The sequence below is a fragment of the Nicotiana tabacum genome, chromosome 1 (assembly GCF_000715075.1).
Source record: "Nicotiana tabacum cultivar K326 chromosome 1, ASM71507v2, whole genome shotgun sequence".
NCBI classification, from domain to species: Eukaryota; Viridiplantae; Streptophyta; class Magnoliopsida; order Solanales; family Solanaceae; genus Nicotiana; species Nicotiana tabacum.
In genome coordinates this window covers 202,034,868-202,058,483 of record NC_134080.1, presented here as the reverse complement: position 1 = coordinate 202,058,483, position 23,616 = coordinate 202,034,868, and the positions used below count along the sequence as shown (strand labels likewise).

At 34.7% G+C, this 23,616-nt stretch overlaps 3 protein-coding genes and 1 long non-coding RNA gene across 14 annotated transcripts; 2 read left to right on the top strand and 2 right to left on the bottom strand.

Moving 5' to 3' along the window:
* The first annotated feature begins 274 nt into the window (after nucleotides 1–274).
* Nucleotides 275–5,267, top strand: LOC107827226 (tobamovirus multiplication protein 1-like). Its single transcript, XM_075255925.1, has 11 exons — nucleotides 275–631; nucleotides 1,149–1,239; nucleotides 1,328–1,380; nucleotides 2,246–2,338; nucleotides 2,416–2,487; nucleotides 2,842–2,914; nucleotides 3,015–3,060; nucleotides 3,184–3,247; nucleotides 4,114–4,167; nucleotides 4,700–4,777; nucleotides 4,887–5,267. The coding sequence occupies exons 1-11, from the start codon at nucleotides 500–502 to the stop codon at nucleotides 4,977–4,979; spliced, it is 849 nt and encodes a 282-aa protein (XP_075112026.1). The 5' UTR covers nucleotides 275–499; the 3' UTR covers nucleotides 4,980–5,267.
* A 90-nt stretch (nucleotides 5,268–5,357) lies between these two features.
* Nucleotides 5,358–10,598, bottom strand: LOC142182052 (uncharacterized). Of its 10 annotated transcripts, none has more exons than XR_012710960.1 (6): nucleotides 10,420–10,598; nucleotides 9,513–9,664; nucleotides 8,830–8,981; nucleotides 8,124–8,275; nucleotides 6,686–6,733; nucleotides 5,358–5,636 (listed from the first exon to the last, which is right to left on the bottom strand). It is a non-coding gene; the product is annotated as an uncharacterized LOC142182052 (long non-coding RNA). The 10 variants fall into 10 exon arrangements; XR_012710962.1 differs by having other exon boundaries at nucleotides 9,513–9,590; nucleotides 10,420–10,594; XR_012710959.1 differs by having other exon boundaries at nucleotides 9,513–9,578; nucleotides 10,420–10,592.
* A 2,136-nt stretch (nucleotides 10,599–12,734) lies between these two features.
* Nucleotides 12,735–18,088, top strand: LOC107827228 (polyadenylate-binding protein RBP45). Of its 2 annotated transcripts, none has more exons than XM_016654325.2 (7): nucleotides 12,735–13,139; nucleotides 14,218–14,686; nucleotides 16,734–16,789; nucleotides 16,865–16,995; nucleotides 17,071–17,167; nucleotides 17,258–17,431; nucleotides 17,706–18,088. In XM_016654325.2, the coding sequence occupies exons 1-7, from the start codon at nucleotides 12,825–12,827 to the stop codon at nucleotides 17,706–17,708; spliced, it is 1,245 nt and encodes a 414-aa protein (XP_016509811.1). In that variant the 5' UTR covers nucleotides 12,735–12,824; the 3' UTR covers nucleotides 17,709–18,088. The 2 variants fall into 2 exon arrangements, with proteins under 2 accessions (XP_016509811.1, XP_016509810.1); XM_016654324.2 differs by having other exon boundaries at nucleotides 12,737–13,139; nucleotides 17,255–17,431.
* Nucleotides 18,089–20,037: 1,949 nt separating this feature from the next.
* Nucleotides 20,038–23,389, bottom strand: LOC107827229 (uncharacterized). The gene is made up of 2 exons (XM_016654326.1): nucleotides 23,303–23,389; nucleotides 20,038–22,025 (listed from the first exon to the last, which is right to left on the bottom strand). Exon 2 carries the CDS (start codon nucleotides 22,022–22,024, stop codon nucleotides 20,477–20,479), a length of 1,548 nt encoding a protein of 515 aa, XP_016509812.1. The 5' UTR covers nucleotide 22,025; nucleotides 23,303–23,389; the 3' UTR covers nucleotides 20,038–20,476.
* Nucleotides 23,390–23,616: the final 227 nt, after the last annotated feature.

Genomic DNA, 23,616 nt, shown 5'->3' with positions numbered 1-23,616 from the left:
TTCATATCAATTAGATTTTGAACTCTTATTTTTTAAAATTTATATCACTTAATTAACTTTTAGGGGCGATACCCATGTTTTTTAATAAGTGAATTTCGAGAAAACATGCAGAATGGTATTATTTTGATGACAATTTCAATATCGTACTACTACATCAAGCTAGTACGGAGTAATAAATAAATTAAAAAACAGCTAAACAAAAGACTTCCATGTTGTAATTTACTAATTTATAATAATCAGCAAAATCCAGGAACAACCTGAACCTCCATTCTTCCTTTTTTCACTATTCCCCCCCCTGTGCCCCCCCCCCCCCCCACCAAATTGTTCTTTTTCTTGTTGTCATATCATTCAATCTAGCACGCGAACACGTTCTTCAGTTTCCTCTCTAAAATCTTTCTCTCTCGTTCTTTCAATCTTTGTAGTAAGTCGCGTCAAAATTCTGTTTATATCTGTTTGTTTGACTTTGTGAGAAGACAAGAGGGAATACCCAGAAACTGAAATGACAAGAATACCACTTGAATTTGGTCTAGGGCCAAAGTGGTGGGAGGAGATCAATGAATCAGTTGAATGGCAAGATGGAATTTTCTACTCTCTCTGTTCTGCCTTTGCTCTTGTCTCCTCCGTTGCCCTTGTAATTATTCTCTCTCTCTCTCTCTCTCTCTCTCTCTCTCTCTCTCTCTAATTCTCACTGTATTATGATTACAAGAAAGAATGTGTTTTGTATTATGAATTTAAATTGTACGTGGGTAATTGTCAAGATTTAGTTTTTTTCTGAATTTATCTATCTCAGTGAAGTTGGGGAGTTGAAAAAATAACATCTTTATGATGAAACTGCTGTTTAGTTGATGATACAAAGTTCAATACTTGTTGCAGATAGGGATGTTTGGTAGGTAAGGTCTTGGGATTCTGTGGAAACTGAATACTGGGGTTTAATTTTTGGTTTTGGTTTTGTTTGTTGGCTTGTTTAGTTTACTGTTGTTATTATCGTTATTATTATTATTATGGGGTTGGGGGGGGGAGGGGGGGCTTGGTTTCATTAGTTGATGGATGTATTTTACCTACTTTTGTGGTGTATCAAATTTACTTTCTCCACGATTCTCAGTTGGATGTAGGACTTCTGTTTGAGTGTATGTGTTGACCATGTGCAGATTCAATTAATAAGAATACAGTTGAGAGTACCTGAATATGGTTGGACGACACAAAAGGTTTTCCATCTCATGAACTTTGTTGTAAATGGAGGTAACACAGAGTTAGCACTTAGCATAAATAATATATTGGAATTTTTGGATCAGTGAATTGATTTTAAATATAAATCTACTTTCCTCAGTTCGTGCCATTGTCTTTGGATTTCACAAACAAGTGTTTTTGTTCCATCCCAAGGTAAGTTCTTTGGATTATCCGTGATGTTTTTTGTTGTGACTTTAACAACTATAGTTCTGCTGTCTTCATGTTCTGTTTCAATAGCACTTGACAATTTATATTTACTTGAATAAATTGCCTGTCGTTATATTCAATTTCCTCCCAAGTTTTTTTACCTGTTTAAATTTTGTTGTTTCTGAAGGTAATATCCCGCTCACTGACTAATCTTATAGTCTACTAGCAATATACATGTCAATAATGGCCGGCCTTCTATGTTTAATCTGTGAGCTTATTTAATTAAAATTTGTTTAGATTTTTTATTTCATATTACTTCTAAAGATTATCGTAACTACTCCATCTTCTACAGGTCTCAACTATTGGGAATAGTTGACAGTGCTAAAATTGGGCAAACACTTTAAGTTTGTGGATTCTTTCCCGAACTGTAGAAATTTAGTTGCTACCTTCAGCATTTAGCTTTAAAACCTATTAGCCCCCTATGAGCTCTATACTAGGAAAAAATTTAGTCCATGAATAGCACCTTGATAACCACATGACTGTGGTTTTCTATCACTTTACTTAAAAGTTATCTTTTTTCTTTGTCTTGATTATATTGATGCATAAATTAGTAGCTGTAGCTACCACCAAATTAGCTGGGATCAAAGTGTTAGATGGGCCTAAAGGCAAGAAAATACGAAAATTTACATAGAATAAGACTGCAGTTTGCAAATGTAACTCCAGGACTCATTGTGGTGACAGCTGTTTTACCCATTATGTTTTTGGGGTTAATGATGTGAGAAGAAGAATTTAATACATACCACTACTGCCTCTTGAGCTGCTTCGCTGTTGTTTCCGGGTCAACATAAATATTTACTCCATGTTAAACCAGGTGCTGACTTTGGTATTATTGGATCTACCGGGCCTGCTTTTCTTCTCAGCGTATACACTTCTTGTTCTATTTTGGGCTGAGATATATCACCAGGCAAGTGAATCTGTAGCATCCTGCAGGCATAATATTGACCCATCAATTCTAACATTTGCGCTTGTATAAATGATCAGGCTAGGAGTTTACCAACAGATAAGCTGAGAACCTTCTATATTTCAGTAAATGGTGCAATATACTTCATACAGGTTTGCTATATGCTTTGCCTCTTCATTTACTAGTAGCCTTTCTTTGTTACTTAGTAAGGATATATACTGGATTAGATATTGGTAATTCATTTTTGTAATACTATATTTATTTTGCTTCCGAGAATGTTAATAATACTGGAGTAAATTTAGCCTTGAAACAGGGATTACATTATCCTAATTCCCGGTATCTTCCATTCTGTTAGGAATAGAGCGCTTATAAAGATAAAGTAGTTCATTATTCTTGATTTCTAGGTGAATAGCCTAACCGACTCCCTTGCACCAAAGTTGACGCGCTACTCGAGTCTCTTAACTTCTGTCTCAGTATATAAAACTAAAAAAATTGTTTTGCATCAGGCTTGTATCTGGGCGTACCTCTGGATAAACGACAATAGCACTGTGGAATTCATTGGGAAGATATTTATAGCAGGTGAATCTTTATATTCAGTTTCTTATCTATACCGAAAGTTAGAACTGTTTTCAGAGTTTACTTGCTCATTAATCTTATCATTTCATTACATTTGGTGCAGTTGTATCATTTATTGCTGCATTAGGATTTTTGCTGTATGGTGGAAGGTGAACTAACTGCTATTTCTTGGTGCATTTATCTTCTTAAGTCGTACAACCTTACGTCATACCTTAGACATAACTGATTTTGTATACTTGTTCTTGTGGACTTCATCTTTTTACTATCATCAGGTTATTTTCTATGCTGAGACGCTTCCCCATTGAATCTAAAGGGAGAAGAAAGAAGCTTCATGAGGTTTGCGCCTTCAACCATTTATCTTCTTACTAGTTGGATAGAACTTGTTTGGTGTTCTTTGGATAGGTGTAGTGCGGTAAACGCATGCATGTAATTTTTCAAATTCTTTCCTAAAAAACAAAATTCTCTCCCCTACCCACCATTTAGGAAAAATTCACTTAAAACTTGGAAGTCTATGAGTCGTGATGGTTTTGCTCATTCTCTTCTGGGATTTTTCAGCTATAGCAGAATGTACGAAGAACTGACAAAATCTGCCACTGCATGTCTATTGAAGTTAGCACTGTAATCATCATGGAAACAGTCAAAAGCTAATTTGATGTATGTATACAATAATATGCAAAGTGTCTTTATAAACTGAGAAAGAACTATGTGCATTCACTGTACGGTTGGTTCAATGGGAATGCAGCTGATTATTTAAAGTATATGTCAAAACGGATGCACTTTTATGTGCTTTCGTTTTTGGGGTTCCTCTACAGATGAACAACCAAGAATTGATAATAACAAAATTTCGCTTGAGTACTTAGGGAGATGAGATTCTTGTCAAGATCTGTTAGCTAATGAATGCCTATACTTTTTGTTAATTGAAATTGGAGGATGAAATGCATGCACAATATTGCTAGTTGCTACACCTACCAACTTCAATAAAACATTTTCTTTGTTGACCTGCTTATTCTAAAAATCCTTTACTTCTAAGAATTGAATTATTCTCTTGTTATTTGATATGCTTTTGTCAGATGTGCAAGTCTCATTTATGTCAGTAGAGTTGAATGCATGCATAAATATTACAGATAATGCATGACATTGTACTTCTCAAGGTCTCTTGCTCTAAGGTGTTTCACATGGATATGAAATGTCTATGATTGCAGGTTGGATCTGTAACTGCCATTTGTTTCACTTGTTTCCTCATTAGATGCTTTGTGGTAAGGCTCTTTTCCCTCTCCTTTTCTCTTCTATATATACTGTTAACCTTTTATTTTGCGGCCACTTAATGGCCTCCACGTGCCAATTAAATTTGCCTAAACATTGATCAAACAACTCTATCAGCTCGCCTATGAGGAAATCAAAGGGCATCAAGGTTTAATTGGTTGCTTTCGCAAGTCAGAGGTGAAAAGTTGTGGTTATTTTAACATAATAAGATTTAAGTTATGCCCACACTTGCCGCCACGCTCGCCTCCTACAGCAAGAAAGGAAAAAAAAGAACTACCCTATCACATAGAGGCGCCTGAGTATAGATATTTGATACGGAAAAAGGTTAGGTTTAAAACCAACTGTTGCTTTGAGCCTGAGAGTCAAGGCGGCCTTAATCCCATAATAGTTCCTTACTTTTAGAGGTATTAGTATCCAGCCAAGGATCAAATCCTCTTTCAAATGACCCAATAGTTATTAATGTCAGTGCCACTGGCTTTCATGCCTGTGAAACTTCTTTATTGCTGCTAATCTTTCTCACTGCAGGTTGTGTTATCGGCTTTTGATGCTGATGCGACACTAGACGTCTTGGATCATCCAGTTCTAAATCTGATATATTACATGGTATGCATTGTTTACTTTTCCATGCTCCTTGGTTACACTATATCCCTCCTTCGCTCTCTTTCTCTCTCTCTCTCTCTCTCTCTGAGATCACGTTCTTCTGTGGTGGCAGCTCGTGGAAATTCTTCCTTCAGCTCTTGTGCTTTACATCCTGCGAAAACTGCCTCCCAAAAGAGTATCTGCTCAATACCACCCTATCCGTTAGCTGCAACAGACTCATATCATTGGTCGTGTAATTTCCCGATGGTTGCAGCAATCAAAGCTAGTGGAGTTCTGCTGGAGAAGAGGATCAAGGAGTGTAAACCGTGGAATATCTCAATTCTTTCGCCAGTTACACAGAGCTGCCGTCCTTACAGTTTTGTTTGTGGTTTTGAGGTTTTTGAATATTTGTACACTAGATGATTATGCACGGGCCCAACAATTTAAACTGTAATCGTGTGTTTACATGTGATTAAGATTCGAAATAGCAATAAATGGTTAAGGATAACAAAAATTTCACAAACACAACAGAATAATGCTGGTTTTGATCAATAGTGATAGAAACATAAAACTATATATTACTTCCCTAGGGGCTGGCCGACGTGTGTAAAATTGAGCTAATATTTCATTTTGTTGTGCTTCTCTATTAATCAAAGCATATGACTAATTCCTCATCTCCTACCCATCATTTTATACCACATGATCAACCAGATGTATTATGTTTTTGAGTACTTACACCATGCATGTACGAACAACATAAATCACATAATCCCATTAAGAACCATAAAGATTATTGTAAAAATTTGTGCATTGCTGGAAGCCCGGAAACATCACCACTTTGTATTCGTCCTGACCTCCATCAAAAGAGCTTCTTGCTCCTATTCTGAAAAGAGAACAAAATATTAAACATTTTTTCTATTGAAAATATTAATTAATACAAGTCCCGCACCACAAATTTGAAAAATACCATGATATAAAGATAAGTTAGAGACAAGAGGGGGAGAGAGACCCCAAGGGAAAACAAACTACTCTAGAAGACTATACCCAAGTGTCGAGGTACACCCCCTTTAGAGAAGATCGAACAATGTCATTAAAGGAGAAGACACTATTACTATAATTTAAGGATGCATCATAAATTAAAGAGTATAAGATCCTCCTATCCTTAAGATTAAATCGGTCAACAATTACGGAAAAATTGGAGAAATGCAATTCCTTGGTTCTTTTTCTTTGATAAGCTAACTCCTAAAATTATATGGATATACCAAAATTTAATGCAAATGATCTCCAAAAAGTTGGTCGATACATTTTACTTACCCTTAAGTAAAAGAAAGAAATAAGCACAATCATATGAGTAGCAAATTATCAAGAACATACACGGTTATGAAAGTAGATACATTGATACAGTTTCTATCACCACTATAAAAATAAAATATGGACTTATACTGGATTTTTTATATCTCAGCATTATCTTAGAAGAGGAACTTTGGAGCAAATGGTAAATTTATCTCCATATGACCTATAGGTCACGGGTTCGTACTGTGGAAGCAGCCACTAATGCTTGCATTAAGGTAGGCTGTCTACATCAACACCTCTTGGGGTGCGACCTTTCTCCAGATCCTGCCTGAATACGGGATGTCTTGTATATTGGACTGCTCTTTTTTATAACATCATTTAGTATTGGTGCTTGTAAATAAACTTTCTTTTTATTACTCATCACAAAAAGGAGGGAAAATGAGAAGGCAAAAGAACCTACTTTTTTCTACTAAATAACGCTACAAGTGCCAAACTGAAGTTCCATAAGTCAGATATTCAAAGAAACCAAATAATTATTTGTGCAGAGTACAACTCTTCAAGACATTATTGCTACATAGCACATTCCTTAAATCTAAATATGTTCAGGGAGTTGTTATTGCTCAAGACAAATATACATACCTCACTCATCAGACTCCTTTGAACTTCGCTCTTTAGTGAATAATCAATCTATACCAAATTCAAAAAATGAAAACAAGTTAGATTTCATGAAATATTGGAGAAGATGTAATTAAACAGAAAATGTCCTTCAAGATATAGTCAACTTAAAATGGTGATTAATCTTGAAACTTCCGATTAGAATTTAATCAATATGAATTTTGAATGCTTGATAAATCAAGTAACATCAATGACTATTCTGTATTATTTTGTCCACAACAGCATCACATGTATGAAATGCACTCAGTCTAAGTATTATGTTTTTCTTTTTCAATTTCTTACTTTGTTCTTATTATCAATTTGCAATATTTTTTTCCTAATAAGCGCATCAATTTTGTAACACGTTATAATCACTTTGCAATGATTTATGAACAAAAAAAAAGAAGAAAGTTAGATCATGTCACAGTTACCAAATACACTCCACAATAATCAATGCTAAACCATCCTTGTTTTTAGTTTGTCCTCAGTCTTAGTACATAAATTCATAGAATATAAAATATCTCATGACAATAGTGTAGTGTGCTATAGATTTATTGTGTTGTAACTCACAAATAAAACTAATATGAGAGAATAGTATAACGTTATGAAGAACTTAAATCCGAAAGTGTAAATAGTATATGCTAGTGCATGAAGACTCACACAACCTATGTAGAAAATAGAAATTACAGTAAGCAAATTATAAGCAACATCAGTGACTTTTCTAGTGTATTTCATGAGAGAATAAAGCTAAAATCCCAACTGCTTGTTTTAAAAACTGCTTGTAGAGATTTAGGCCTTTCCATCATAAGGATAAACATAAATACATAAAAGATATATGTTGAGGGATCACATAAATGGTATCAAGGTAGATCATTCATAGCCTTTCTGAAAGTACAGATGAGGAGCGTCGAGCCTTCCATGACCGTGACAATTAAATTTTTTTCCAATTTTTGAGTATAAAGCCGTTTCAATGAGGTAAATTCTAAGTGGGAATGACGCTTGTAAATTCTTAAAAGATCTGCAAAGTCAAGAAGTTGGAAAGAATATAGAGAAAAGAGAAACGATAATAATGATTGTCGTTACCACTATTGTTAAAGGCAAAAAATTTTAAAAGGCGCTCGAGGTCTATTAGCGCAAAGTGCAATAAAAGTGTGGGCTTTATTAAAAAAAAAAGCAATGAACAAACAAAATAAAAATAAATCCATAATGCAAGAAAAATATGGACTTCATAATATTTTCCTTTAAAATTAATATCTCTTTTCTAATTATATCTATTCTTTAGTACAACTCGATTAAAAAAAGGCGCAATACAAAAACTAATTTTCCAAGGGACTGAACTTCAAACTAAATAAAATTTTATATAGGCATTACATGTATATTAATTTTTTTTGATAAAGTACATATATAGTAAAATTAGTGGTACCTTATCAAGAGTTACTCATTCTTCAACAAGCAGTAGTTGATTCCCTGCATTTTTAGCAAGAAAAATCTAGTGCTTCAACTAAGATTATTCAGTATCAGACACGTCCATGTGACGGTACTAAAAAAATAGAGAAGCAGCTTGCTGCAATGTATCTGAAACAATATTACTCCATCAAGGGATAACTCAAGTCATTAGGCTGCTCTTTATATCAGGTTTATATAAAAGTTAGTGAATTAATAGACTTCTACTAAAGTTTAAATTTGAGTAGAAAACACTCTTCATTTGTAGTAAAAATGTTTTCAATGCCGAGAGATATAAAACACATTCCTCAAGCACAATGCAATTTAACATAAGATTATAGAAATCGGAAAGTCTTTCAGAACTCCACTACTTAGGCAGGTCTATTAGTGCAAAGTACAATAAAAGTGTGGGCTTTATTAAACAAAAAAAAAGCAATGAACAAACAAAATAAAAATAAATCTATAATGCAAGAAAAATATGGACTTCATAATATTTTCCTTTAAATTAATATCTCTTTTCCGATTATATCTATTCTTTAGTATAACTAGATTAAAAAAAAAGGCGCAATACAAAAACTAATTTTCCAAGGGACTGAACTTCAAACTAAATAAAATTTTATATAGGCATTACATATATATTAATTTTTTTTTTTGATAAAGTACATATATAGTAAAATTAGTGGTACCTTATCAAGAGTTACTCATTCTTCAACAAGCAGTAGTTGATTCCCTGCATTTTTAGCAAGAAAAATCTAGTGCTTCAACTAAGATTATTCAGTATCAGACACGTCCATGTGACGGTACTAAAAAAATAGAGAAGCAGCTTGCTGCAATGTATCTGAAACAATATTACTCCATCAGGGGATAACTCAAGTCATTAGGCTGCTCGTTATATCAGATTTATATAAAAGTCAGTGAATTAATAGACTTCTACTAAAGTTTAAATTTGAATAGAACACACTCTTCATTTGTAGTAAAAATGTTTTCAATGCCGAGAGATATAAAACACATTCCTCAAGCACAATGCAACTTAACATAAGATTATAGAAATCAGAAAGTCTTTCAGAACTCCACATACTTAGGCAGGTCTATTAGCGCAAAGTATTAAAAAAAAAAAGCAATGAACAAACAAAATAAAAATAAATCTATAATGCAAGAAAAATATGGACTTCATAATATTTTCCTTTAAATTAATATCTCTTTTCCGATTATATCTATTCTCTAGTACAACTCGATTAAAAAAAAAGGCGCAATACAAAAACTAATTTTCCAAGGGACTGAACTTCAAACTAAATAAAATTTTATATAGGCATTACATGTATATTAATTTTTTTTTGATAAAGTACATATATAGTAAAATTAGTGGTACCTTATCAAGAGTTACTCATTCTTCAACAAGCAGTAGTTGATTCCCTGCACTTTTAGCAAGAAAAATCTGGTGCTTCAACTAAGATTATTCAGTATCAGACACGTCCATGTGACAGTACTAAAAAAATAGAGAAACAACTTGCTGCAATGTATCTGAAACAATATTACTCCATCAAGGGATAACTCAAGTCATTAGGCTGCTCTTTATATCAGATTTATATAAAAGTCAGTGAATTAATAGACTTCTACTAAAGTTTAAATTTGAATAGAAAACACTCTTCATTTGTAGTAAAAATGTTTTCAATGCCGAGAGATATAAAACACATTCCTCAAGCAAAATGCAACTTAACATAAGATTATAGAAATCAGAAAGTCTTTCAGAACTCCACATATTTAGGCAAATGGACCATTCTAGTAAGATGTGGTCTTATATAAATAATCCAACGATGCATTACAACCAAAGATTATTGGTCCCGTCATCAATTGCTAATGCGTTGAACAAACAAATTGTGTATAAGAGATCATTCTTTAGAGGACTGATTTACCTTGTAGTATACCTTGTTGCCGTAAAAGGCATATATTCATATTCTATCATTTGAGAACTAAGCTTTAGGATGATTTTTATTTACATGTTAACCGGTCAGACTGCAAATCATTTACTTAGTAAAATTCTTCGGTGAATCAGAGATCAATAATTTCATCATATCGATAAAAAATAGAAAACAACATAGGACAAACAGATGACCAGAACAAAATAATGAGATTCAAAGGAAGAAAATAATGCTCAAAGACATTGAAGAGAAAGTTAGATAGAATAATAAGAAAACAACCATGAATTAAGCCATGAAATTGGAAATCTGAAGAGAATCTGAAGAAGATTAGGGCAAAAGATTGATGCAAATGCTAACCTGAAATTGCCACACCCAGATAAAAATATGATGAGAAGTCAAAAAGAAGTCCAAATTTATGCAAGAATCATATTTCTCTCTTGTTGGTTGGAATGAACAAGAGAGATGAAAGAATGAAATTTCTAGAATGAGTTAGTGTTGGTATTAGAATAAAAGTGAAATTGGAGTGAATGCGTGCAACACATTTTATGACATGGTTAAATGACTTTTTTACCCTTGATCGACCATCTTCCCTTTTCTATATAATAGAAAAATTTATTAGTCTCATCAATTCAATGTGGTTGGTTTTGTCCTTGGTCTCACTCTCATCTCTAGTACTGTTTCACTATTGGTGTATTGCTGTGTGTCCTGTACTATAGGATCCCATTGTATTAGTCAACCTGTACTCGCCTTAAGTGACTTATTTCACAATTTTGTTGTCAGTTTTATTTTGCTTTTCAATCAATTTGTTTTCTCTAAATTTAATAAAGACCATTTCTGGTTTCAAAAATCTCTTTGTTACCTTGATTTCTTTATATATCCATACAAGCTTAAGCCAGTGCAATTAACGTGCAGCTAAAATTTGTGGCATTGATTATATGAATATTAACAGTAGGAGCAGCAAATTTCACAGCAACTGGCCTCGTCACTACTGGTTCCTCAGCAAATGATATATCAAATGAATTTGTCATGTTTTAAATTGAAAAAATAAATACTAGAAGAAATTGACTGTTAAATTAACATTTCCGCATCGCAAAAAGTGGAAGGATAAAATTCAAATAAGAACATATATTAATCTTATTTTTTATTTTATATACTATTTAGTCTTATTAAATAGGTTTAGACCTCTCATTAATTTTTGACTTTAGGCCATATATTATTATTGAACCATTTCATTTTTCTAAGTTCAATGTTAGCCAGATTAGTCACAATTTATCTCTTTCGATGCAATAACAAGACCTTACTTGTAACAAGTGATTTTGTTGGTTGGTTAATTGGTTTCATTTTATTCATGAAATAACTTGGATTGGTACGAAGAGGAGTACAACACCTTCCGCACTCATATTGGCTAATCAAAGTCAAAACGATTAGTTTCTTTTGAATGAGTCAACAATAAAACCGTTGATTCTTCAGAATCTAATATCGGACCACCTTTAAAGTTGCCCCTGTCATGGACAAATATGCGGCTGAACATCTCTCTGTCCCATCCACAAGTGCTCCCCCAAAATGACTATAATATGCCCTAGGGGTTGATCATACTAATTAATAATCCCCTCATAAAATTCTAGTTAAGTAAGCACAATATTTTTTGGTTGGCCGTATGCGCATTACTAGGTAGAGTTTGGTTGGTCACTTTAAAAAGATAATATCCATATGACTAATCTAATGTTTCATTGGCAGTATTAAACATTATAACTTATGATGAATTCAATAGATTAATTTTATACAAGATGCGTGAATAAAAATATGTGCATTTAATAATAAGTGAACAAGAATATCTAAAGACAAAATATCATTAAACCGGTCATACTTGTCATTCTAAATGTTATTATTCACCGTTTAACATTAGCAAATACTACTTCTGTCCATGTTTACTTATAGCCTGTTTGGGCGTGCTTTTAAAATTAGTCTATTTTAAAAAGTACTTTTTAAAAAACTAAACCAGTTTGAGTTTGACTAATGAATTTGAAAAACACTTTTGTGCAACAATTAGTATTTGATCAGACTTTTAAAAAGTGATTCTAAATATATTTTTCTCAAAAGTATTTTTGGGAAGAAACTTTTTTTCTAATTCTCAAAAACAACATCTGCTTCTACACAAAAATACTTTTCCCCCTTCTAAGAGTCTGGCCAAATATCTTAACTTTGAAAAAAAATACTTTTAACCAAAAATAATACTTTTAGCCAAAAAACAAAAGCACCGCCAAAACAAGCTATTATTCATGTTTGACTAGCCACAATCTTTAAGAAATAATTAGTAAAATAATAATATTATTATATCACTCCCAGCTATTATCATTGAAAAACTAACTTTGATTATTATAAATTTAAAATATTGAAAAATAATAAGGATAAAATAGATATAAAATGATAAATTATCTCTTAAATTTTTAAAATTGGACAAATAAAAATAGATACTCCATTGTTTCTAGTTTAGTGGACAAGCAATCATGGATTGACGTTAGGGAACCAAACAATCCTTAATTGTTGTAAGAATTTATTTTTACTAAATTTAGAAGGTTGATATGGGTCAAAACTATCACATCACCAAGGAACAAAACCCGCGCATGCCCATAATACCCTTTTCAGCTGTATCATACTCCGCTACAAAATATCTATTTCTCTCCTTTCAATATCTCTTTTGTCCTCCTCTCTCACATCATCCACACATATTCCTTCTAGGGTTCCGCTAGGGTTTCAACACGATGCAACCCGCAAGTTCAATGGTTCCACCACCAATGGCGGCGGCGCCACAGTACCAACAACAGTGGATGGCTCAGCAGCCACAACAGGCGCAGCCAGCGTACCAGGTTCCGCCGCCTCAGCAATCCGGATACTATTATCAGCAACCACCGCAGCAAGGCGGAGCACCACCACCTCAACAACAACAGCAATCTCAGTACACGGCATCCGCGGCTCAGCCGACCAGTGCTGATGAGATCCGTACACTTTGGATTGGAGATCTACAGTTTTGGATGGATGAACAGTACCTATATAACTGCTTCGCGCAAACTGGAGAGGTATTCTATGTGTAATCAAAGCTTGTGACATTACATTGTTGTCCTCTTTTCGTTATTGTTATTAGTTACAGTACAAGTTAGTATTGACATGTTTATATGCTTGCTAATGATTCTGTTCAGATTATGTTAGATATTAAAATAAGTGCTCAATCTGAACTAGCTGGCAGGCTATATGAATGATAAAACTTACCTGGACAGGGTGTTTTTACCGAGCCAATTAATGCAAGACACGTGTCTTTAATGTGAAAAACTACTATAAGTTTTATGGGGAAGATTGGATCTTTTTTATATTTTTGAGAATTGATAAGTGTTTGCTGTGGTCATATGCTTTGGATTGATTTCTACTGAATGTCTTTTATGTTTATTTGAGGAAAGCGAATACTTTGCAGTAGTATGCAGTAACCTTTTCCCAAAAAATTTTAATTTTCAGTAAAATTTTCTCAATAAAGTTTATATACAGTACTAACTTGTATTCTGTTGTTTGGTAAATGGTAGTTAACTTTAAGACAACTTTAAGCAGAGTTTGTTGTGAGGTGTAAAGTAGCACCTTCTTTTGTAATTTCCTCTAATCATGTAACTCGTGAGTCGTGTGAGGGAAAATATTCAAGAAAATGCTAGAGGTTTGGGTAGTAATGATTAAAAAGGGCACATCTTTTTTCGATAACCAATTGTTATTAAATTTTGTGAAAAGGCTAGTCCATTGGTTCTGATGTCCTTGTATGCTGTTATTCGACAAAAATAATTGAGCTTTAAGTTACTTATATGATATTAGTGCTATCATTAGTTGGTATCTTTGATTCAATAATTGATGAGTTTACTTACTGGTACCAGCCAATGTGGACTCCCTTGGGGGCTAACACTTCGATATACAACTTGTGCTGCAAATTTGTGCTTGCCTCCCATAGTGGATACCTTTACGTGCATGCTTGTAAGCATATACAAAATTTGTTCTCTCCTTTTGCTATATTGTGCGCAAAAGTTTGCAACTATTAGCAGTCTTCTTCTTTCCCCTTTCTCTGCTTTTTCCCCTTTGGTGGTAGTTGAGCGAGAAAGCATTAACTGTTAGCTGGTTATGCAGGTGGTCTCTGCTAAAGTTATTCGTAACAAGCAAACTCAACAATCAGAGGGTTATGGCTTTATTGAGTTTAATAGTCATGCAGCTGCTGAAAGGAATCTACAAGCATACAATGGCACCTTGATGCCTAATATTGAGCAAAATTTTAGGCTCAACTGGGCATCACTCGGTTCGGGTGAAAAACGTGCAGATAATGGTCCTGAGTACACCATATTTGTTGGAGACTTGGCAGCTGATGTCACAGATTACATGCTTCAGGAGACATTCCGGGCCAACTATCCCTCGGTCAAGGGTGCCAAGATTGTAACAGATAGGGCAACTGGACACACAAAGGGTTATGGATTTGTTAGATTCGGAGATGAGAGTGAGCAATTACGTGCTATGACTGAGATGAATGGAAAGTTTTGCTCCACTAGGCCCATGCGCATTGGTCCAGCAGCTAACAAGAAGAGTGCTGGTGGTCAGATGCAAGGTATTTCCACGGCCATGTCTTAATGTCTTGAGTTGTTAAGAACGATGCATTTCATCTACCTTGCTTGATACTTGTGTTATTCCTAGAGTCTGAATCTTTGATTTTGTGCTAAGTTTTCATAAAGAGCTCGAAGTTTGAATTTAGATAGCTTGAAGATGCTATTGGTTTATTTTGGGATCACTAGTTCTCTGTTTTGGTCTCACTCAGCTAAATGGTGTTTGTATGTTTGCTGTCCTTCGGTTATGCTCTTGAGTTTTTGAAGAGAAGTACCAGCGTATAATTTTATTTCCTTCAAGTACTAAAAAACTTCTCTTTGAAGTATTAAATCTCATCAAACTCCGGTTGTCTCGAAGCAGGGTAATGGAAGGTTCTATCATTTAGAGCCTGGAGCTTGTTTCAGCTGAACCAATTACCTTTTAGGGCCTGGTGTTATGTAGGTCAGTCATCTAAATGTGGTTAAATTTTCTCTTTACCGGATCCTCTTGGTGTTAACTTATTACAACTCCAATTTTTTCTGTTTATCGGGTCTCGTTCTTCGGATTATTCTGTCTTTACTATTCAGCCATTTTATTCTTGTATATTGATATATTTTAATCAGCCACTACTGTCATTTTTATTTTCACTATACGGTACCTCCAAGCATTGTTGTGTCGGCCTCAATTGTCAAATTAAGATGTTCTGGTCCTTTATCTACGGATATCTTAATTTTGCTTCATTTACCTCATGAATTTGTCTTAGAGAAAACCCCTCGTGAAGGGGGAGAAGTTTCCTCTCACCATAACAAGCTAATAAGCCATCATTTTGTCTCTTTTGAATACACGATACATCGTATAGTTTCTTTCCGCTGGTGGTTTTATATCAATGGGAATTCGAGTGTGTATGTATTGTAACATGATATGTAAATATATCAATCTCTCTTCTCTTTTTTTGAATGAATATTTGAAGTTCAAGATAAGTTTTGACTATTAATTTTCTGAATCTCTTTTTTCCTTCCTTGGTCAAGACATTGAGAGCTTTAATAAAGATATTAAGGATGGTGTTAGGGATATTTTCAAATATCTCTTGATTGCCCGCAATGTTCTTTGAATGGATTGCAAACACTGTATTTCAAAAGCACCTTTATATCCCGATTTTATTGCGTGTTTGACATAAAAATGATGCTTATATTTGAATCTGCAGAATGAAGAAATAATTGGCATCTTTGTATCCTTCCTCACATAGGACATCTACTTCATGTGATTGTCCCTCTCTATTCCAATCTCTGTTGTGTTAGGCAAGCATCTCAAACACTAACCAAGTGAGGTTTTCCTCCTTGTAGAGGGTGCCTTATGCTTCCATGTTTTTCTAAGATGTCTTTCTATTTTGCTCTTTTTCCTAAAATGTCACATTACGATCAATACTTCTATCACCGACCAATATTAATCTTGATCTTTATGCATGTTTCTCTTCCATCCATCCCCTCTCTTCTCCAAGCAAACTTAAAATTAAAAAAACATAAAATAAAATTGAGCATATACTTAAGAAAGTTGAGATGTTAATGTTACTTTTCTTATCCAGATGATCAGACCTTGTGTCTGTTTAATATTGAATGCAGAGTGGAGTACCACGAGTTTGATATATACAATGAAACCATGTTGTTGAATTATTTGATATGCCTGGCCTTTGATGAACCAAATGTGTTTAGCATGTGTGTTGCACATCTGATGCAATTTCTGCTTTATTGGGCTTGAGGGGGTTATGAAGTTGTTATCCTTTCTCAAAATTTTGTTTGTAATACAATTTGTTCCATTGATTCTTGGTCTTTGTACTTGTCAAAGGACAATCACATATGGCATATCTTCAATTTGTTCTTCAATCACATATTGCAAAAAATACAGTTCTTTAAGACTTGTGGGTGCTGCTAGTTTTACTGTTTTATGAGACAGTTGCTTTTACTTTTGTTTTTCAACTGCATCCTTTTTTGCTTTGGTGTACAATATTTATCTCATGTTACACATATCATTAAAGTTCTCCACCCTACCCCTCACCTTTGCTCTTTCATTTGCAGCTTCATATCAAAGTACCCTTGGAACTCAAAATGAGGATGACCCTACTAATACAACCGTCAGTACTTCTCTTTATATCATCATTCAACGTTTTCTCTCAAACTGTACTCATATTAAACAATTTCAATTGCAGATTTTCGTTGGAAACTTGGATTCCAATGTAACGGATGATCATCTCAGGCAGGTTTTTGGACACTATGGGCAATTGCTTCATGTAAAAATACCAGTAGGCAAGCGATGTGGTTTTGTTCAATTTGCTGACAGGTTTAGTAACACACCTTCTTAAGTTTGTCAATTTCGGTGATAAGAAAACTAACATACTGTCCATTGTTATGGCAGAAGTTGTGCCGAGGAAGCTCTACGAGCTTTAAGTGGAACTCAGCTGGGTGGACAAAGCATCCGCCTTTCATGGGGTCGTAGTCCTTCAAACAAGCAGGTTAATAGTTCTACCCAAGTGTTATTTTCTGATTTTCTGTATCCATTGTGCAGGCATCTGATATAAAATATATATTCACTTTTTCAGCAGCCTCAGGTTGATCCAAACCAGTATGGTGGTTATTATGGGTATACACCAGGATATGAAGCCTATGGTTATGCCCCACCTGTTCAGGATCCAAATATGTACTATGCGGGCTATGCAGGGTATGGAAATTATGCACAACCTCCACAGCAACAGCAACAAATTTCGCAGCAGCCCCAGGTATTTGCCAAAACATTTGAGCTCTTTATCTTCTTTGCCTATGTTGATGTAGGGAATGACATTGAATATATGCACATGCTACTAGGAGTGTGAAGGCATACCTTGTTTGTTATATCATAGTATGTAGTCTCCTATTCGATTTTTTAACCTCCGTGTAACACTAGGTGAAGAAAATGAGGTGCTAGAGAAATAGAACCTAAGTTACTCAGCAGCAATTCGTTCATCATATTGCATATGAATCATCATTGCTATAAAATTGAATTATATTTTGCAGTAATCTGCTGGTCAAAGGTATTGCTGAGAGCTTCCCGTCATGGTAAAGCATTGTTGTTGAAAAGCGGAGCACATGTCTGTTGAATACAGAGGTAGTATAGTTTGTTATCTGTGGGTTGGTTCTTGGAGATACATTTGTGTTCTGTGCAGCTGTCTGTTTCAATAGCTGGCTTCTTTTCTATTTCTTTTTTCTCGCTACATTGCTCTTGTGCCATTTTTGGTTATATTTGTGATCTAGCTATGTTAGATCTCAGAGAGATCAAGGGCATCTTTTTTTTTTTAATTCTTACATGGTGGTTTTGGCATGTCAGACAGTTGTGTATTTTGATCTGTTATGGTACTTATTTATATCTAGATTTGGTTTTGTTTGCCATTTCTTTTAAATGATAGCATCTTGCCGGTTTATTACCATCTTTGACTTTAGATGGCTTGTCAGTTTTATTCTGGTATGGGTGCTCAGATGGCATCATTAAAGATTTGTGATTACGAATTTGCAGTCATCTTCTACATTTGCTGAAGAAGGTCAGCTACTCTAGTTTGAGTCGATTGTGTGTTTAGATGGTACTTAATTTTGTTTTTTCCCCTGATGGAACATAAATTTCATGGATTTCTAAATGCCTATTACATGTCAGTAGAAAAGGTTCACTAGTTGCAGTGGTTGTAATTTTATGTAATAAATTGTTCACTTGTTAGGTCCATGTAAAATTCGTCTAAAGCAGAGTTCCAATTATCCGCAATGACCATGAAGTTTAGTCACAAATATACTTTATAGTTCGAAGAACTGGGAAGTTGTCACATTATCATACATACTTAGACTGTTGAGAAATTTCGTCTCTTCCAGCTCATGAGAATGATTCAAGTGGCAAGGTTTCCAACCCAGCAAAGCTGGTGTATCAAAGAGCCATGCTATCCAAAACTTTTAAACATTTATATTAACACCTTAGATCAGAAGTTTACCAGCTACGTTGTCTTATGTAATGAATTCGATTCATATCTGTGAGGCGGTGGCCAATCACTTTAAATGGAATCACAAGAACGTAGCATTCCTGATAGCAGAGTGTCCATTACTCCCCGGCGATGATCTAGCAACTGTAGCCTCGAACAAGTAGTTGGTTCGATAGCTCTTGCTACGAGTATTAAACATGTGTCTGATTAACACTCCATGTTCTGAGAATCTTTGGATTTCTTCTGTTTGAAAAAGATGGAAGATTTTGAGGGTTATCAAGGAAAGGGAGGTAACATATACTCAATAAAGTGATTCAATAGAATTTCATCGCAATTCACAAGGTTCAACAAGCAATTGATGTTACTTGTATGACTTAGATGCCTCGTATTTCGAGAAAAAGTAATTCTATTGATAAAATTTGGTATAATAAAATTACTTTATCTTGGATCTTGGGCGGATAGCAGGAATCGAACCCCTTTCTCGTTCACGTTTTTTCCTTTTCTTATATGTGTATTCGAATTATAGGAGCTAGCAATTGTCGATATGCTCATAGATTGATTAGGGTCTGATATGTAGATACCTGAACTTCTACAATTCTTTTCAATTGGAGTTGTTCACTTCTTAATAATGGAATTGAAAAAACCAACGCATTAACCTGCCCGGTAAAGGGGAATTTTATTTTAGGAAAAATTGTTCTCTGACACAGTTAAGAGGAATCTAACGTGCAACCCTAGGTAGACAGAATATGATTATTAGAAAAGAAGATTAATTGTGTAGATCCTAAAATACCAATCTTAACTTGAGGAGCTGTGTGGATGAGGGGTACTTGAAAATTTGTACCAGCTGAAAACTAAAGATATAATGACAAATATGTGATCTTTTAAGGTGTCACTCTTTTTTCAAAGTTCTATTACTTCTCCTTTTTTTTTTTTTTTTTGTGTTGATAAAGTTCAACTTCTATACACGGATATGTAAAATAATTTTTACACACCTAGAAGATACATTATCCACTACAATATGTTAAATACACTACAACTACAACACTATCTACCCGGCTACACCTCCATCTCAAGCAAGTTTGGGTTGATCACATAAATTTTCACAAATCATATCGCTTCATTTAAGCTCATAAACATAGTCAAAAAGTAGAGGGGTGCATTTTTTCCTGGAGTATTTTAACACGTGGATTCCATCGTGACGAGATTTTGATTGTGTTCAAAGCTTCCCAATCCCCTCTGGGATATAAGTTATGCTAATCATATATAAAAGTTTTACATTATCACTGTATTTAAGTTCAATCCTTTAGGATAAAAGTATCATTTTTCATTCTCTTTTGTTAGATTGTAAATTTATATTCATGGAATCCATATCCCAAGTTGCAAAATGATAGTCCTGTGGCTATCTAACTCTACTCAGCCATCAAAGTAACACTCCATAGTGATGGGAAAAGCATACATAATTGGGATGATTAAAGTCTAGTGACTCCAGAAAAGTCTTGCAAAATAAAAAGAGAGAGAAACCAAGTCCAACTTGAAGATAAGGCTCTAAACTGTCAGCTGGTTATGCCATGTGCACAAAGCATCCCGCATTCATGCAGGGTCAGCGTAAGGGACGCACCCCAAGTGGTGTGATGTAGACAACCTACCCTAACGCAAGCATCAGTGGCTGATTCCATGGCTCAAACCGATAACTTATTGGTGACACGGAAACAACTTTACTGTTGCTCTAAGGCTCCCCTTCTGTCAGCTGCTTATAGAGAAAATAAAATTGAAAAAGTCATGTTTTATCTTTATTTATAAGCTGCTTCAAGCTTGGTTTTGTTGGCTTTAGCGAACAATTTCCAAGTTGCTGTTGCCACCATCACAACTTTTATTTTGAGTTTCAACTTTTGCTGAATCAGAATTTCCTGTCTCTGCCTCTTCTTGCTGTGATGCTAATTGAGAACCTAACACAAGTTTGTCACCAGGATCACTTGCTTCCTTAGTTTCATTTGATGTTTCAGCATTTACTGCTAACTCAACTTCAGTTCCAACATTAGTATTTTGGGATCCCTCATTCTTTGAATAACTTAGCTTTTCCATCATAAAGTCCATTGAAGTCTTAACTGATTCTGGAGCTGCCGCTTGAGTTTCACTAGTAACCACTACTTGGTTGATATCAGCATTTGGATTCTCATTAGTAGCCTCAGGCATCTCAACATAATGTAGTTTCTCCATCATATGTGTATGGTTCTGTTCAATAACTTGAGTTTCAGCAGTTTGTGTTTCTTGGGCAACAGAGTTAAGTTCAACAAATAGACTACTTTGATTGAATTGATTCTGTTGGTTTTCTTGTCCGCGTTGAGTCCATTCGTTCAGCTGAACGTCTTCATTCATTGGAGAAAGCCCTTGGAAATCGACTTGAGTTTGAGCGCTTATAGGAGCTCGGTGTATCTCAAGTTTCTTCGCTTCACTGTGAACCAACTCTCCTGGCTGAAGTAACGTCTGCATATACGACTGCTCAGTGCTCGGTTGCTTATCGTTCTTGGATTCAGATTCAATCAGTTGGTGGTCCACAGCAGGCTGAAAAGTTGAGCCCATAACTTGGTTTTGAGCCTTAGGTCCTTGATTGCTAGTTCCTTCACTAGCTTTTGGTTCTAATATGGATTCTGAAAACATACCTTTTGTTGGTTCTGCATTTATTTCAGTCCCTTCTGATTGATTTGTGACTTCATATACTTGCATTACTTCATCCTGTTCAACCATTCTAAGATTTTCCATTGGAAGGGTAGATTGGGATTGATTTTGCTGCAGCATGATTTTACTCCGCGCCTCGTTAGAGGCCATAACAGTGTCAGACTGAGGTGCCATAACAGTAGCAAATTGACTGTTATTTGGTACAAATGTTGCACTTGACATTGGCTTAGAAGGTAAAACTTGTGCTGGTGCAACATTTGGCTGCTTTTCTTGCTGAAGGTTTAAAAGTGGTGTAGCAACTTGATTTCTGTGATACATTGTAGCTGAGGGGGCAACATCATTTGCTGGTGTAATAGGAGCAAATCGCCCCGGCTGGAAAACTAATCCGCGGAGGGTGGTGGCGCTATTACCTACGCGTACTGAGATGAAGTAACCTGCATCAAAACAACCGTCAACGACACCAGAAACCATCTGTCCTATAATGTTATTACCACCAACAATGCTTCCATCTTTTTGGCTCACTTCAACTGCATTTTGTTGAACTTTTTTAATGGTTTCAGGTGGTGGGGGAGTCACTGGAGATTGTAAATTTCCTCTTTTGGCAACACCTCCATCTTTGCGTGGGCGGCCGCGCCTTCGCTTTGCTGGAAGGATTGTTGGAGCTGTGGGATTATTATCTTGTGTAGCTTGCTCATTCATCCTGAGTAAACTTTTATATCAAAATTCTAACTTTGAGTTATTTACAAGAACTACAACAGCAATAATAACAACTAAGTCTTAGTCCCAAATAAGTTGAGGTCGACGATATGAATCCACATTTCTTTCATGTAGCTACAGAACTATGCAGTGTAATAAAAGGCCATAATTTCCTTTATGACTCAAGACCATTATCAAACTATGAATATATAGATAACGATTTAAAAAAGAATAAGATGAAGTTTAAGAACAAAAAACATACAGAAAACCAATATGCAAATTAACTAAATAACTTCAGAATATCATTACTTGGTTTTAGCAAGGCAAGGACAAAATAACTGGTTTAATGCTACCTGCATAGGGTATTTCACTATGGATCATCTTTAGTGGAAACCATATAGCCCCTTCAACCTTTAATTTCATGGAAAGATAAATTAAAGCTAAAAGAAATTTTCGAGTAAATAAATTCAATGGCAAAAAGTGGACCCCCAAAACAAAACAAAAAACTGTGGAGTCGAATGGAGACAACATTATAGTTGAAAAGATGAAATACAAGTCCGATTTTAACTATATGAATTTTGAATGACCATTCGTCTCCCTTTGAACTCATTTTAGAAATAAATAATAATAAATGAAAAGGATTTTTGTTCACGAATAGTGATCATTCAATCTCATGAGATCGAGCCCACCAGGTCCTGACTTAACTTGTCCTCAAACAGTTAGGCCTCACTAGGCTGCTGACATTGCTAATTATTGCCGTGATTAATTTAAGTATGTCACCAACCGAGAAAAATTCCCGATTGTAAAAGAGCTCAAATTCATAGATAAGAAAAAAGATGAATGTGACTAAGTAGTCAGCTATGTCAAAATACATCCAAATCTTGATATCACCTATACATATAATTATCCTTGTTGAATTCTATGATAGAGATGTTGAATTAGTCAAATTATGAATTTCACCTTCTCCAATATACTTGTCACAGCCTATTAACAAGGGAATTAGGGATCTTCTTCACTTTGGCTAATCAATCTGTTGAATGAACTAATCAATGAACGTGTACATAATACATTATATGCTAGGGTTAAAAATTCATATGCACATATATAATACATTTCTATCATTTCTTTCCTAAAATAATTCAATTTACAGCAGATATATTATTCCATGTTTTTCACTTTTGCATGTATCAAGAATGTTAATAAATCAATTCATTGTATAAGTGAATTAATGTTTTACTCTAAAAAATTGATGTATAAGCCATATGGAGAAGTGAGAATTACCTGTTTCTATATCTCACAAAAGAATTGATGGCGATAGAAATTCGTTTGAAGATCTAAAAAAATTGTGTTTTTGCTCTTAGAAGAAATTTCTTTTCTCCTTTGTTTTTTTGAGATCTTTTTTTAATTAAAATTTTTATGGGTCGGGTAAGCACGTGAATACTGAGAGAGGAAAAATAAAATAAAGGCGAGCTTTTGTTGGGATTGTAACGCCTCAAACTAAAGTCATGTTTGTTTATTCAAGATAAAAATGTCAGAATTTGAATACATATCTCTTGTTATTAAGGTGCTACATTCTTAACACGGAATAATTAAGA

Excerpts from the sequence above, each read along its gene's own strand:
- LOC107827226 (XM_075255925.1), top strand. The coding sequence starts at position 500 with ATGACAAGAATACCACTTGAATTTGGTCTAGGGCCAAAGTGGTGGGAG. Across the intron at positions 2,339-2,415 it reads GGGCTGAGATATATCACCAG|GCTAGGAGTTTACCAACAGA; the intron begins GCAAGTGAATCT and ends ATAAATGATCAG. Across the intron at positions 3,061-3,183 it reads TTTTTGCTGTATGGTGGAAG|GTTATTTTCTATGCTGAGAC; the intron begins GTGAACTAACTG and ends TACTATCATCAG.
- LOC107827228 (XM_016654324.2), top strand. The coding sequence starts at position 12,825 with ATGCAACCCGCAAGTTCAATGGTTCCACCACCAATGGCGGCGGCGCCA. Across the intron at positions 14,687-16,733 it reads TGCTGGTGGTCAGATGCAAG|CTTCATATCAAAGTACCCTT; the intron begins GTATTTCCACGG and ends TTTCATTTGCAG. Across the intron at positions 16,790-16,864 it reads ATGACCCTACTAATACAACC|ATTTTCGTTGGAAACTTGGA; the intron begins GTCAGTACTTCT and ends TTTCAATTGCAG.
- LOC107827229 (XM_016654326.1), bottom strand. The coding sequence starts at position 22,024 with ATGAATGAGCAAGCTACACAAGATAATAATCCCACAGCTCCAACAATC.